We start from the raw sequence: 17,059 nt of genomic DNA, 5'->3' as shown, positions 1-17,059 counted from the left end.
TTTATGTTCATTAGTCTCTTTAAGGGTTTCTTTACGTTCTCTGTAAGTGCCTAGTACTATGAATGTGCAATTCAGCTGAACATAAGACTAGGTTGGGAAGGATTTTTTTAAATATAAGTTACTGATTTTTTGAATAAGTGATATCTGGAAGTTTTTTAAACGTATATAGCAAAAACTAAGTCTCCAGTTCACTCCCATTTCTCAGCTGCCCAGGAGAGCACCTCTTTGGAGGTAACCACTACTAGTAGTTTCTTGTGGAAACCATCACCAGCAGATTGTGAAACTTGCCAGAAATTGTCAAAACTTGAATATACATCATCCTTCAACATAATAGATTACACTTGTATTTTTTAATGAGTTAATACAGAGACATTTCCAAATCAGTACATGAAACATAGTTGAGTTTTGCTTTGTGATCCTCAGAATATTTTAGTAAATTAGTTTAGTCCATCAACTGATGTATCAGACACATTGCCCTAATGCCTTTGTTATGCTATCTTCTGTATATACTCCCACCATAAGCAAGGAAGCAACTGACGTTTATTTCTACTTCCACTTTCTTCCATCTCCAATCCATTTTAGTTATCTTATGTTTTCCTAAGAGTTTATATTTATGCTTTCAAATATATTACGTGATTTAATTTCCTCAGAGTAGATTTTGCAGATGACATTTTCATAGTGCAAATTCTATTTTTTGCAAATAGGTAGCTGGACCCAGACACTTGATCAGACTCATGCTCCACCCCTTTGACAAAACTATTGGTGATGTCATATTCTAAAAAGAGGAACACATAATATCTGGCTGTCTCTATGTTGGTGTTGTTATCGGAGCCATTACTGGTCAATGCCTGATTTACTATTCATTGAGAGTTTTAATATAGTGATATTCTAACTCTATCAATTCTTTTTTATTATTCAGTTGGCATATTTCATAGAGATATGGTACCCTTAATCTGTTATTTGGTTACCCAGTCCTACCAGTTCATTCAGGAAAGCCAGGATAAGTGACTGGCTCTTTCTCTTTGTTTACCATTTTTTAAGAAAATGAATTAGTTCATCATCATCTTCCATGATAACCAATTAGTTTTTAACATCATATGAACTCACAAAATTAAACATATTGGATGGGCTTGAAACCACTGCAATTATTATCCTTAGAGAAACTTGAAATAACACTTCAAGTGGCTTCCTAAGTCCTCCTGACATGAACCTAATCTTTAATAGTCCTTGCTGGTCTGGAATGATAAGATGTTCCAGGCTCAATTTATGCAGTTAGAATATCCTTACACATACCACTTAAGTGATCTCATAATTACCCCCATATATCCCATAATTATTAACATGCTCTATATCACATTACTCAGTAGTCTCAGAAAAACAGTACTAATGTTTTTAAACCATCACCAGTATAATTAATAAAAGCAGTTGACATTTTTTGTTTATGGTTATTCCTTCCGAATCATTTTATGTAATTGTCCTTTATACTGTCAGAGTATATAGCCGTGTGTGTGTGTGTGTGTGTGTGTGTGTGTGTACACACCCTAGCTAGCCAGGGAAGCCTGCATGCTACAGTCCACGGGGTCATAAAGAGTTAGACAAGACTTAGCAACTGAACAACAACAGCCTACAGCCATTACAGACTATATTCTCTTCTTTCTAACCGTCATCTGGTCTTAGTCTTACAAGTGGCACTCACATTCAGTTCTTTTGCTGCTGTCCCTCTAGTGATTTTGGTTCTTTGAAGTTCATCCTTCAGTTGACTCCCTGAGGGTCAGTCAGGGAAACAATGATACTTGCATGATGGTAATAGCTTGTTTAATTCGTAGTTGAAAGTCGATTTTGCTAGCCATAAAATCCTTGGCTAACATTTTCTTTCGAGTGTTTCAAACATGTTAATTTTTAAAATTTCTTTTCTTCCAAACACTGCTATGAAAATGTCTATAACGTAATTTTGTCTCCCTTATAAGTCATTTGTTCATTTGTTTAGAAGCTCAAAGGATTATTTAAGTCCAATAATATCAATCATCCTTGGTTGATATTCTCAGGTATGAGTGTGCTCTTTCAATATATAATTCAAGTCTTCCACTTCAATAAAGTCTAGTTAAATTATACTAAAGTACTCAAATTATATTTGAGTATATACTCAGTATTTGTTCTGTTTCATCTTGGTTTTATTTCATATGTTGACTCTTATCTGCCTGTTTTCAATACCTGTTACTTTCCTTCTTGTTCCTTTTTTTCCCTAGTATTTTCTTATGAAAAACTTAAACACAGAAAAAGGTGAAAGACTTGAACAGTGAACATCTGCCACCCAGATTATATAATTTTTAGTATTCTGCTATATTTGCTTTATCATCTTTATATCCATCTACCTACCAAGTCATCTTATCTTTTTCATGCATTTCAACAGGAGCTGTAGATGTCAGTACACTTTATCCCAAAATATGTCAGTAAGCACAGAATTAACTGAGTTCAATATCTGTTAGTTTTGTCCAGGTAAAACTTTTATACAGTGAATTGCACAAAACTTAAGTTTACCATTCAACTAGCTATAATAAATGCAAAATTGTATACCCCAAACCCACATTTAAGATATAAAACATCTCCATCACCTCAGCAAGTTCTTTATTTCCCAAAGACAAACTCCTCTCTTTTTCTTCCATAAATTAGCTTTTGCTATCCTGACAATTCATATAGAAGGTATCCTACAATGTACACTTTTTGTTCAGCAACAAATGTTTCTCAAATTCATCTATTGATGTGTTGGCTCATCTATCACAAGCTGATTTATTTTTAATGTTGAATAATTTCATTGTAGAATATACAATTTCCTTATTCAGTTTCAAACTAATGAATAATAGGGTTGTCTCCAGTTTTGGCTATTAAGCATAAAGCTGTTTCAAATATAACTGTACAAGTCTTTTGGGGTAACATAGGCTTTGATTTCTCAAGTAAATACCTGAGAGTATAACTCTGGATCAAAGGACAAATATATACTTCTCTTTAACAAACTGTCAGAACATCTTCCAAAGCAGTACCATTTTATACTTGCAACAAAAATATATGAGTTTACTAGCATTTATGTTTATAAATGACTCATACATCTACATTTGTGCAGTATCTGTTCAAACATTTTTTTAATGGAGTTATTTGACTTTCTACAATGGAGCCAGCTATATAAGGTTCCCTATGTATTCTAGATATGAGTCTTTCTTCAGATGTATGACTGTAAATATTTCTTCCCAGTCTGTGGTCTGCCTGTTCATTTTTACATGGAGGCTCCTAAACAGTAAAAGTTTGATAAAGTCTCATCAACTTTCTTTTCAATGACTTTTGCTTTCTATGTCCTAAGGAACTCTTAAATATCCCCAGATTGTAAATAAAGTTTTCTTTTAGGAGGTTTAATTTTTTATTTTTCTCATTTAGGTCTAAGATATAACTCTAATTTTTATACATGGTGTGAGGTTGGGGTTGGGATTTGTTTTTGCCCTATATAAGTAATTGTTCCAGCATCATTTGTTGAAAAAATTTCCTGTCCCCACTGAATTCCCTTTGGTACTTTTGTTAAAAATCACTTGAGTGTATAAGAACTGAACTCCTTATGCACTCTCATAATGACAAAATCATAGATTTGTCAATATTTACAAATATCTGATAAGAATTATGATGAGGATGAAACATTCTATAGATGAATAACAATACTAAGACTTCTTACCCATGAATGTTACAGCTGTTTAGTTTTCATAAATTTCTCTCAACAATGTTAGTATTTTTCATTATAGATGCATAACTTATGTTTCTTTTGTTAGACTTATTTCCAAGTAATGTGACACTATTGTAAACTTAATTTTAAAAATTTCATTTTCCAATTGTTTGCTGTCTACACAGGTAAATACAGTAGATTTTTATACTAATCTATATTATACTGGGTTTCCCAGATAGCATAGTGGTAAAGAAATCCTCCTACCAATGCAGGAGATGCAAGAGACATGGGTTTGATTCCTGAGTCAGGAAGATCCCCTGGAGTAGGAAATGGCACTCACTCCAGTATTTTTGCCTGGAAAATTCCAGGGACAGAGGTGCTAGTGGGCAACAGTCCATGGGGTCATAGAGTCGGACATAACTGAGCAACTGAGTACATATTATATTATTTTTATTGTTAATCTATATAATTAATATAATGTATATATTTTTAATATTTTATCTTTGACCTTAATAAATTCCTTATTACTTCTAATAGATTTTCATGGATTCCTTAGTATATTCTATGCAGACAATCATGCTTTCTACAAATAATGAGAGTTTCACTTCAGGTTTTTGTAACTTTTTTCTTATTTTATTACACTGTCTAGGATCTCCAGTACAACACTGAATTAAAAGCAGTGCAAATAGACATAGTAGCCTTGCTGATTTTAGAGGGAAAGTCTCCACTGTTTTACCATTAAGTATGACAAGTATAGGTTTTTCATAGCTATCTTTCATCAGACTGAAGAAGTTCTATTCCTATTAAGAGTTTTATTGCAAATGGGTATTAAGTTTTGGTCATTCTTTTTCTGCATCTACTAAAATGATCCTAAGACTTTCTTCCTTATTCTGTTACCAAGGTAAATCACATCAGCTCCTTTTGAGATGTTACTCCCACTTTGTGTTGCTGGGGGGAAGATATCCTCTTGTTTACATACTGCTGGATTAAATTTACTAGTATTTTGCAATATTTTTTATCCTATGTTATCATAAACATGATCTAATTGGGGGTTTTTTGGTAATGTTTATGTCAAGTTTTGGTAGCAGGGTAACATATTCATAGAAAATACTCTCAATTCATTCTATTTTATGAGAGAAAGAATGTATGATTAATAAAATCTCCCCCTTAAAAGTTAGATGGAATTCACCAATGAACCATATGGGCCTGGAATTTTTTTCTTCTTCTCCCTTCCTTTGTGGAGAGGTCTTTTTGTTTTATAGTTTTTAAATAACAAAAATTCATTTCTTGATACAGGGATATTCAGATTTTCTTTCATCTTGTATCAGTTGGGTAATTTGTGTCTTGTGAGGAATTTTTCCATTCCATTAAGTTGTCAAATGATAGGCACAGTTTCATAAAATTTTCTTATTGTCCTTTTAACATCTGTAAGATGATAATGATATAATCTCTTTCCTGACATTGGTATTTGTGTCCTCTTTTCTTCTAATTTAACAAGCTAATGGTTCATCAATTTTGGGATCTTGCAACGAATCAATACTGGCTTTCTTAATTGTTGCTATTTTATTAATGTCTATTCTTGATTTTATCATTTCTTTTCTCCTACTATTTTGACTTTAGGTCATTCCTCCTTTTTCTTTTTAACTTATTTATCATAATTGGAGACTAATTACAATATTGTGGTGGGTTTTGCTTGTATATTTTTAAGATTAATTCTTTGTCTGTTGCTTCGTTTGCTATTATTTTCTCCCATTCTGAAGGCTGTCTTTTTGCCTTGCTTATAGTTTCCTTTGTTGTGTAAAAGTTTTTAAGTTTAATTAGGCCCTATTTGTTTATTTTTGCTTTTATTTCCATTACTCTGGGAGGTAGGTCATAGAGGATCCTGCTGTGATTTATGTCAGAGAATGTTCTTCCTATGTTTTCCTTTAGGAGTTTTATAGTTTCTGGTCTTACATTTAGATCTTTAATCCATTTTGAGTTTATTTTTGTGTATGGAGATGGAAGTGTTCTAGTTTCATTCTTTTATAGGTGGTTGACCAGTTTTCTCAGCACCACTTGTTAAAGAGATGGTCTTTTCTCCATTGTATATTTTTGCCTTCTTTGTCAAAGATAAGGTGTCGGTAGGTACATGGATTTATCTCTGGGCTTTCTATTTTGTTCCACTGATCTATATTTCTGTCCTTGTGCCAGTACCATACCATCTTGATGACTGTAACTTTGAAGTATAGTCTGAAGTCAGGCAGGTTGATTCCTCCAGTTCTGTTCTTTCTCAAGATTGCTTTGACTATTTGAGGTTTTCTGTGTCTTCATAAAAATTGTGAAATTATTTGTTCTAGTTCTGTGAAAAATACTGCTGGTAGCTTGATACAGATTACATTGAATCTATAGATTGCTTTGGGTAGTGTATTCATTTTCACTATATTGATTCTTCCAACCCATGAACATGATATATTTCTCCATCTATTTGTGTCATCTTTGATTTCTTTCATCAGCATTTTATAGTTTTCTATATACAGGTCTTTTGTTTCTTTAGGTAAATTTATTCCTAAGTATTTTATTCTTTTTGTCACAATGGTGAATGGGATTGTTTTCTTAATTTCCCTTTTGTTTTCTCATTGTTAGTGTATAGGAATGCAAGGGATTTCTGTGTATTAACTTTATATCCTGCAACTTTAGTATATTCATTGATTAGCTCTAGTAATTTTCTGGTGGTGTCTTTAGGGTTTTCTACATAGACATTCCTCCTTTTTCTGACTTATTCAGGTAGACCTTTAGGTCAATGATGATTTTATACCTTTCTTTTCTTCTAATTTAGGCATCTGAAAGCTATAAATTTCCCTTTGAGCACTGCTTCAGCTCCATCTCACAATTTTTGGTATGTTATATTTTAATATCAATGGAAAATACTTTAAAATTCCCCTATTCTATCTTTAATAATTTAGCTATATTCAATATTTTACCAATAGAAAAGAATATGAAAAAGTATACATATATATATTTGAATAACTGTGCTATACACCAGAAACTAACACAACATTGCAAATCAACTATACTTCAATTTAAAGCAGTAAGTTATCTGAAGGAGAACTATTTAATTCTCAAATTTTCTGGAGGGTTAATACTTAGGGAAATCATTATATTGATTTGTAATTTAATTCCATCTTAAAGAACATACTCTAAGATTCAGTATTTTGAAATTTGTTTAGACTTATTCTATAACCAACTACATGGTCTGTCTTGGCAAATGTATCTTCCATGTGTACTTGAATACAATGCATATTCTGCAGTTGTTGGGTATAGTGTTCTACAAAAGTCAAACAGATCAAGATGATAGAGAGTATGGTTCAGATTTTCCATGTCCTTATTCATTTTTTTGACTATTTTATCAATTACCAGAAAGAGAAAATCCCTAGAATTGTGGGAGTTAATTCATAATTAATTCTGTTAATTTTTAGATCATTTATCTTAAAGCATTATTAGGTGAATACACATTTGACCACTGTGTCTTCCTGATTAATCCTTTATTCTTACAAAATGTCTCTCTCTGATAATACACTTTCCCTTGAAGTCTCCTTTACCTGATTTTTTTTTTAGTCTTTTTAGTTCTTTTATGCTTATTATATATATATCTTTTTCATCTTTTACTTTCAACCAATTTATGTCTTTCTACTAATAGTATATTTTTTATGAACAGCATTTAGCTGCATTCTGCTTTTTCATTATATCTCATAATTTCATTAATTTTAATATATACTCCATTATATTTATGAAATTATTAATATAAGTGGATTTACAGATACCATTATTTAAATTGAAGTATAGTTGTTTTACAATGTTGTGTTGCTTTCAGGTGTATAGCAAAATGGTTCATTTCAAATATACATTTTTTTTTCAGATTCTTTTCCTTTTTAGGTAATTACAAGATATTGAATACAGTTCCCTGTGTTATAGAGTAGATCCTTGTTGTTTACTTATTTCATATATATTAGTATGCATCTTTTAATCCCAGATATATCCCTCTTTCCCTTTCCCCTTTGGTAACCACAGATTTTCTATGTCTGCGAGTCTGTTTCTGTTTTGTAAAGAAGTTCACTTACGTCTTAAGATTTCACATAGAAGTGTTATATGATATTTGTCTCTGACTAACTTCACTTGGTATGATAATCCCTAGGTCTATCCACATTGCAGCAAATGGCATTATTTTATTCATTTTATGGCCGAGTAATTCCACTGAGTGCATGTGTGTGTGTATATATATGCCACATCTTCTTTATCTATTCATTTGTTGATGGACACTTGGGCTGCTTCCATGTCTTAGCTATTGTAAATAATGCAGTGCATGTATCTTTTTGAATTACGGTTTTCTCTGGATATATGCCTAGGAGTGGGATTGCTGGATCATATGGTAGCTCTATTTTTAGTTTTCTAAGGAATCTTCATCCTGTTTCTCCATAGTGGTTCCACCAGTTTACATTTCCACCAACAGTGCAGAAAGGTTCCCTTTCCTCCACACCCTCTCCAGCATTTATTATTTTTAGATTTTTTGATGATGGCCATTCTGACAGGTGTGAAGTCATACTTCATTGCATTTGCATTTCTCTAATAATCAGTGCTTCTGAGTATCTTTCAAGTGCCTGTTGGGCCTCTATATGTTTCTGAAGAAATATCTGTTTAGGTCTCCTACCCATTTTTTGATTGTGTTGCTTTTTATATTGAGCTGCATGAGTTGTTTGTATATTTTGAAAATTGAGCCCTTGTTCATACTGTTTGCAAATATTTTATCCTACACGGCTACCATTTTTTGCTATTTAATTTCTGCTGATTCCATCTCCATTTTGTTTCTCTCAAAATTTATTCCTTTGTTGTCTTTCAAGCAAAAGAGCTGAACAGTAAACCTAGTCTCCCTTTGAGTTTATTGAGTATTTTTATACAATTCCATTTTAATGTATCTAGTGGCTTTATACCTATAACTCTGCATTATTTATTGTTCTCTACACCCTTAACTTTTCAGTATTACTGTACTACTTCACAAAAAAACACAAGAACCTTGCAAACTATAGTTCCATGTGCTTATTGCCCCTCTGTCTATTCAAAGCTATGGTTTTTCCAGTAGTCATGTATGGTTGTGAGAGTTGGACTATAAAGAAAGCTGAGCGTCGAAGAATTGATGCTTTTGAACTGTGGTGTTGGAGAAGACTCTTGAGACCCTTGGATAGCAAGGAGATCCAACCAATCCATCCTAAAGGAAATAAGTCCTCAATATTCATTGGAAGGATTGATGCTGAAGCTGAAACTCCAATACTTTGGCCACCTGATGTGAAGAACTGGCTCATTAGAAAAGACCCTGATGCTGGGAGGGATTGGGGGCAGGAGGAGAGGGGGGGAACAGAGGATGAGATGAGATAGTTGGAAGGCATCACTGACTCAACGGACATGAGTTTGAGTAAACTCTGGGAGTTGGTGATGGACAGGGAGACCTGGCGTGCTACAGTCCATGCAGTCACAAAGAGTCAGACACGACTGAGCAACTGAACTGAACTGAACGCCACTCCACTCATTATACTATGGTTTTCACAGGTACTAAATCTGTATGTTACAAACCCAGTTATACAATGCTGTAATTTTTGCTTTAAACAGTCACAGACTTAATTGATTGAAAGTCTTTCATATACCCACACGTTTTACATAAGATTTCCTCTGTATTCATTTTGAGGGCTTTTCTGGGCTTCTTAAATCTGTAAACTCTTTCATAAAATTTAAGAAATTTTCAGTGGTTATTTTCTCAAATTTTTCTTATCATCTTTCTTTCCTCACAATTATACATGTTAGACCACTTGGTACTGTCCTACAGGTCTCTCCAATTCTGCATCTGTTTTTCTTTCTGGCCATGCTGCACAGTTTGTGGTATCTCAGTCCCCATCCAGGGATCAAACCCAAGCCACAGCACAGAAAGTGCCAAATTCTAGATATTATGCCACCAGGGAACTCTCAGATTCTGTTTTTTAAATTTATTTAATTTTTGGCTGCACTGGGTCTTCGCTGCTGTGCATAGGCTTAGGTTGTAGTAAGCAGGTATTACTCTCTAGTTGCAGTGCACAGGCTTCTCGTTGAGGTGACTTCTCTTGTTGCAGAGCATGGGCTCTAGGGCTTCCATAATTAAGCTTAGTTGCCCCACAACAAGTGGAAATCTTCCTGAAGCAGGGATCAAACCTGTGTCCCCTGCACTGGCAGGTGGATTCGTAATGGCTGAACCACCACAAAAGTCCCCAGGTTCTGCTTTTTAAAAATTTGTTTTCATTTATTCTCTCTCTCTGTTCTTTAGAATGGATCATTTCTACCAATCTGTCTTGGGGTTCACTGATGCTTTCTTTTGCCATTTCCAATTTGTTCTTAAGATATTGCAGTGAATTTACTTCAGATAGTTTATTTTCAGCTCTAGAAAATCATCTGGCTTTACAGTTTCTTTTTCTCCACTGAGGTTTCTTATCCATTTGTTCAATATGAATACATATTGCATTATACTCTTTTTAATGTGGTTTTAAGAATTCCTTTAAAACCTTTTTGCTAACTTCAACATCTGCATCATCTCAGGATCAGTTTCCATCAATACTTTTTCTCTTCACCAAGGGTCACATTTTCTTGTTTATTCAGTAATTTTTGTTTGTATTTGGGACATCGTAATAGGTAAGCTGTAGACTGTGGGATCTTTTATGATTCTTGTGAGAGTACTGCTTTTTGCTTGGTTTTAGCAGGGAGTTAACCTGACTAACCTTAAACTCAAATTCTGACCCCCTGTGGTGAGCCACAGCTGAAAGAGATTCAGTTCTTTTAGCCTTACGAGGCTTCTGTGAGTCTGCCCCAGGCATGTGCAATTCAATAGTCAGTCAGAGATTTGAGCAGAATTTACATGCAGGATTTGATGCTCCCTCTCTATCCTATGATTTCTTCCCTCATTTTCCAACTGCTTGGGTTCCCTGGTTGCTCAGATGGTAAAGAATCTTTCTCCAAAGCAGGAGACCTGAGTTTGATCCCTGGGGAAGAGTCCCTGAAGAAGGGAATGGCAACCCACTCCAGGATTCTTGTCTGGGAAATAGCATGGACAAAGAAGTCTGGCGGGTTACAGTCCATGGGGTCGCAATGATTTCTTTCGTCATTTTTCAACTGCTTCAGTTCAGCCCAGTTCAGTCGCTCAGTCATGTCCGACTCTTTGCAACCCCATGAATCGCAGCACGCCAGGCCTCCCTGTCCATCACCAACTCCCGGAGTTTACTCAAACTCATGCCCATCGAGTCGGTGATGCCATCCAGTCATCTCATCCTCTGTTGTCCCCTTCTCCTCCTGCCCCCAATCCCTCCCAGCATCAGGGTCTTTTCCAACGAGTCAACTCTTCGCATGAGGTGGCCAAAGTATTGGAGTTTCAGCTTCAGAATCAGTCCTTCCAATGAATACCCAGGGCTGATCTCCTTCAGGATGGACTGGTTGGATCTCCTCGGAGTCTAAGGGACTCTCAAGAATCTTCTCCAACACCTTATGTAGCTCCAAATCAGAGGCAGGTAAAACTTTTGATTTCTATCCAGTTATCAATTCCAAACTATGTATGGGGCCCGACACTGGGCCAAACTCCAGGCAAATAAAAAAGGTGCTATTCTCTCCTCTCTAGGGGTTGACTCCTTTCCAGTTTCTGCCTGCTTCTGAACAATTTCTAGTACCTTCAGAGAGTAATTTTGTATATTTTGTCCAGAATTTATAATAGTTATCATCAGGATTGTTCCAATGTAGGCTACTCAGACATATTACCTTAATTTAATTGCATGCCTAAGTTTCTCTCTAGATTTCAAAAATCTTAGTGACAAAGCCTTTCATACCTGGATACCCAGTGCCTCCCTCATTTCCTTTGACTTTCAAAATGTTCCTCATTTTTATCTACTGGTTTTCTTAGGGCATCAAGCTGCTATATTTTTTGCTCTTGTAATCTTTGAAGTTTAGCCTTCATTTCTGAAATTTGTTTTTCTTTTACTTATAATTCTTTCCTGAGTACTGTTCACTGTATTCCCAAATTTGTAGAGTTCAGATTTATGCTGTTCTTTCATGTTTTGTATCACTTTATATTTTTGAAAAAGGTTTCAGTTTTTATCTGTATTAGGCACGTGTATTTCTGACATGCTCCTATTATCAGTAGATATGCTATTCTGTTACTTCATCTCTTTTTTAATTCAAACAATGCAATCTGACCAAATCCTCTTCTGCTGCATATTTTATGTGAAATTCATTTTCCTGACTTGTAGGACATCATTCTGGATTATTTTCTGCTTCACAGAGCTCCTCCTTCCGTTGTTTTTGTAAACTGTTTAAAAATATAGTAGGTTAATTTTGAAATTTCCTGGCTCTTTTCCCTTAATACTACTTACACCTAAGACTTCTCTTTTTCTACTGTTTGTATCCTGATCAATTTTTCATTAGTATCTGTAAGGGAGCTCTGGCTGGTCAGTTTCAAGAATTCACAGGAGCTATGGTGCTCCAGTCCCATTCAACTCTTACTATGAAGCATTTTCTGCTATTAGGTCACACAGTTTCAGTTACAGTTTTCAAAATGGCTTGCTGTACATTCTAGTGAATGAAGTAAAGTGAAGTGAAAGTCGCTTAGTCGTGTCCGACTCTTTGCAATCCCTTGGACTATACAATCTATGAAATTCTCCAGGCCAGAAGTGAATACCTGATGGCTACTTTGTAGTTCTTCTGTCTCATAGGTCCATTAGGGCTCCTGTTTTCTCCAGGCACAGACACTGATATCATGAGGTTTTTGTGGCGGCTGCTGATTACTCTCCAGCAATTATTTGCAGAGATAAAGTACCTAATTTTGTTTTAAATATTGTCTATGGATTTTCTGTTTTGCCATCTAGTTTTCTATGTGGCTTCTAGCTCTCTATGGGCTTCCCTGATGGTTCAGATGGTATAGCGTCTACCTGCAATGCGAGAGACCTGGGTTCAATCCCTGGATCGGGAAGATCCCCTGGAGAAGGAAATGGCAACCCACTTCAGTACTCTTGCCTGGAAAATTCCATGGATGGAGGAGCCTGGTAGGCTACAGTCCATGGGATCGCAAAGAGTCAGATACGACTGAGCAACTTCACGCACTCTCTCTCTTGGCACTTCAAGAAGATCCAAAACCTATGCTGCCTCTGCACTATTTTCCTTCAATTAGCAATTTAACAAAAGATCTTGAGAGAATGTCAGACTGGTGTCCAAGTATTTCAAGAGGACAAATCACAAGGTAGCTTTTATATCATGTTGGATAAGTAAAGGGTTAGTAATTCTACACGTTAAAATAAAGATTAAATTAAATCTGTACTTATTATATTTTTTTAATAATAATGTTGAATTTCTGCAAAAGCTTGTTTACTACGAAGGGCAAAGAGTTTTCCTGTTACATTAAAAGGTTTGTTTTACAGACTCACAGACTTAGAGAACAAACTTCTGATTACCAGGGGCAAAAGGTGTGACTGGGGTGGTGGGAGGGATAGACGGGGAGTTTGGGATTGATGTGTACACACTGCTGTGTTTAAAATAAACAACCAACACGGACCTACTGTACAGCACAGGAAACACTGCTCAATATTCTGCTATAACCTAGATGGGAAAAGAATTTGAAAAAGAAGAGATACAGACATACATATAACTGAATCACTTTGCTGTACAGCTGAAATCAGCACAACATCGTTAATCAACTATGCTCCAACATAAAATAAAAACTAAAACAAAAAATCCTGTTTAAAAAAGGTTTGCTTTAATTTCTCCAAAATTGTTGACTTGTAACCTTAACTCCATGAATCTTTAATACAGGAAACTACTTTTGCTAAAACATTCAAGGTAGGAAACTATTCACTTTGAGTTGTGAACCTGGCATAGGAAGTTTATTTTTACCCATACATTTTGTAATAATTAAGTCATACGTTATTACTTTACTACTCTATTTTACACTTGATTCTGTAATTTCATTATTAAGTGACTTGATTTGTTAATCCAAAAGATATCAAGACTGTTTAAGCTTTCTCTCATGGGCCTATTTGAAATAAACTTTGAGGCTTTAAAGGAGTCACTGCTTTAATTCATAATGTGAAATTAAATTTTCTGCATTACTATCTGAGGGGTGATATATATCTTTTCTAAAAAAGTTTTCTTCTTTTTCTTCTACTAAAACTAAAAGTTTTAACATTTACCAAACAATTACTATGTGGCAGGCACTGTTCTAACTATTTTAAGCCATTTAAACTTCACAAAACTTTATCAAGTAGAAATAACATTATACACACCATCTGTAAAATAGCACATAGAGTTGATCTATCAATCATTACGCTATATAGTATCTCAAACAAACTTGTTTACATGTACGAATATATGATAATGTTCATGGTATAGTAGTTAAGAGTTAGGATACTCAAGCCTGAAACTAGGCTGCCAGGATTTCAAATCCTGGCTCCTCTCATTACAGGCTACATGTTTGGTAGGCAAGTTACTTTTCTATGCCCGAGTCTGTTGTGAAAACAAATGGACTACTATAAGAAAGGCATTCTGAATACAGCCCACCACACCTACCCCCTTTTTAAAATTAGGCATATGGCAGTATCTGAAATATCATTCTGCAATGTGATTTTTTTTCACCTAACATGATGGGTTCCAAAAATGATCCATGTTGCATGGGTGAGCTAAATCTTGGTTGTTTACTTTTTCTACTACATATTACTCCACTGTATAAGTATCAATCTCAATTTATGTATCCATTCTCCTATTGATAGTTAATTTATTCCCAGTTTTTAACCATGCTGTAAAGTACATGTTATATGTATGTCTTCATGTGCACATGTTTAAGAGTTTCTCTAAAATACATCTATAGAGGTGGAACTCCAGAATTATCAGGGGTACATTTTGTCAAGTAAGCCATATTGCCAAAAGCTCACCAAAGAGGTTTTGTCACACAAGCAGCGTATGATGTATCCTGTTTCTCCATATCCCCACTGACAAGAGAAACAAATTAACTCTCATTCTAATTATATAACAATAGTGGCAAAAATATTCTTTCCATGCATAATCAAGTATTTATTAAAAATCATATTAATTCTTTGAGTAATAAAGCAGCTACCAAAATGCAAAACAAAATGTTTAAGTTCTAGAGCACAGATTTGGAGGATCCAAGGAGTAGCAACAAAATTTCCATCAAGCATGAGAAACATATGCAAGCCATAAAAAACCATGGGTGATGCAAGACAGAACACTCACCTCAAACTCTCTTAGCAGTTTAGAAATAAGCAAACCCTCTGGAAACTTGGATACAACCTAATAAATAAAAAGTGAAATACAATATAAATAGACACAATGGGAATGCTGAGTGACAAAATATTAAAATAAGAAAGTATAAATTTACATAGCAACAAAGACAAAAAATAACATTATTATTAAGTGAATGAATTAAAAGTCACAGTAATTTTTAAAACTCAGCTTCTAGTTTTAAAAAAGTTCTAACAACCAAAAATGGCAGTGAATTCCAACATTTCCAGAGTTGAGTTGAGAAATCACTCCTGCATAAAACAGCAGTGCCAGAACTCCTCAGAAATTCCTGAGTTCTTTAGCTCAGCTAACATATTTAGCTTTAACTCATGTAAAATAAATATTCTATGGCATCATTTCAAGCATTTTAAAGGGCAGAGAAGAAATACAATGCACACTATGAAAAACACTGGAAAACCCAGTTAAGCAAAGATACTGGCCACTGTTGTCCATATGCACATAAAAATATCTTTAATATGAAAACAAGGTTATTGTGTCTCTAGATTTTTAATATCATCATGTAGACCTCTTTCCATACCAGTAAATATGGATCAACATGTTTACTAGTGAAACTGAACTGCAGACTGTGGGGCTCTTGGGCACAGAAGTCTTTCCATGTCCCCCATTTCTTGTAGGGAACAGACTCCAGCCTCCATAACCTTCCCCGAGTTCCAAAGAACAAATCTGAACAGTTGTCAATCCAGGAAGGGACAAGGTAGATGAAGAGTCAAGGGAGGAGCAGTCAAGAAACAATAGTGCAGCCTTGAAACAGGGTCCTGGTTCCTTCTCAAGGGATATACATAACAATGTCTTGAAGCTCTTTATAGAATTAAAACTCTATTTCTGCTTTGTTGACTATGCCAAAGCCTTTGACTGTGAGGTTCACAATAAACTGTGGAAAATTCTGAAAGAGATGGGAATACCAGACCACCTGACCTGCCTCTTGAGAAACCTGTATGCAGGTCAGGAAGCAACAGTTAGAACTGGACATGGAACAACAGACTGGTTCCAAATAGGGAAAAGGAGTACGTCAAGGCTGTATACTGTCACCCTGCTTTTTTAACTTATATGTAGAGTACATCATGAGAAACGCTGGGCTGGAGGAAGCATAAGATGGAATCAAGATTGTCAGGAGAAATATCAATAACCTCAGATACGCAGATGACACCACCCTTATGGCAGTAAGTGAAGAAGAACTAGAGAGCCTCTTGATGAAACTGAAAGAAGAGAGTGAAAAAGTTGGGTTAAAACTCAATTTCAGAAAACTAAGATCATGGCATCTGGTCCCATCACTTCATGACAAATATATGGGGAAACAGTGGAAACAGCGACAGACTTTGGTTTTTTGGGTTTCAAAATCACTGCAGATGGTGACTGCAGCCATGAAATTAAAAGACGGTTACTCCTTGGAAGAAAAGCTATGATCATCCTAGACAGCATATTAAAAAGCAGAGACATTACACTTTGCCAACAAAGGTCCATCTAGTCAAAGTTATGGTTTTTCCAGTAGTCATGTATGGATGTGAGAGTTGGACTATAAAGAAAGCCGAAGAATTGATGCTTTTGAACTGTGGTGTTGGAGAAGACTCTTGAGAGTTCCTTGGACAGCAAGGAGATCCTGAATATTCACTGAATATTCAATATCAATTGATATTGATTCAATAAGCAATCAGTCCTGAATATTCACTGGAAGGACTGATGCTGAACCTGAAGCTCTGATAGTTTGGCCACCTGATGCGAAGAACTGACTCGTTGGAAAAGACCCTGATGCTGGGAAAGATTGAAGGCAGGAGGAGAAGGGGACGACAGAGGATGAGGTGGTTGGAAGGCATCACTGATTCAATGGACATGAGTCTGGGTAAACTCCGGGAGCTGGTGATGGACAGGGAGGCCTGGTGTACTGCAGTCCATGGGGTTGCAGAGAGTCAGCCATGACTGAGCAACTGAACTGAACTGAGAATTAAAATTCAATAAATAGAAGGTGTCAGCATTCTTCTTACCAGGAAAGACCACCTGTTCAGTTCAGTTCAGTCG

The 17,059-nt window shown here is 35.4% G+C and overlaps 1 protein-coding gene across 1 annotated transcript in view; it reads right to left on the bottom strand.

Annotated features, from left to right (window-relative positions):
- TDRD5 (tudor domain containing 5) overlaps nucleotides 1-17,059 on the bottom strand; it is a 78,047-nt gene that overhangs the window by 32,399 nt on the left and 28,589 nt on the right. The window contains 1 exon segment of the mRNA XM_065936960.1: nucleotides 14,978-15,034. Coding sequence (XP_065793032.1) covers nucleotides 14,978-15,034 — 57 coding nt within the window.

This window comes from Muntiacus reevesi, chromosome 5 (assembly GCF_963930625.1).
Source record: "Muntiacus reevesi chromosome 5, mMunRee1.1, whole genome shotgun sequence".
Lineage (NCBI taxonomy): Eukaryota > Metazoa > Chordata > Mammalia > Artiodactyla > Cervidae > Muntiacus > Muntiacus reevesi.
The sequence above is the reverse complement of the archived record's forward strand: the minus strand, read 5'-3'. Positions and strand labels throughout refer to the sequence as shown.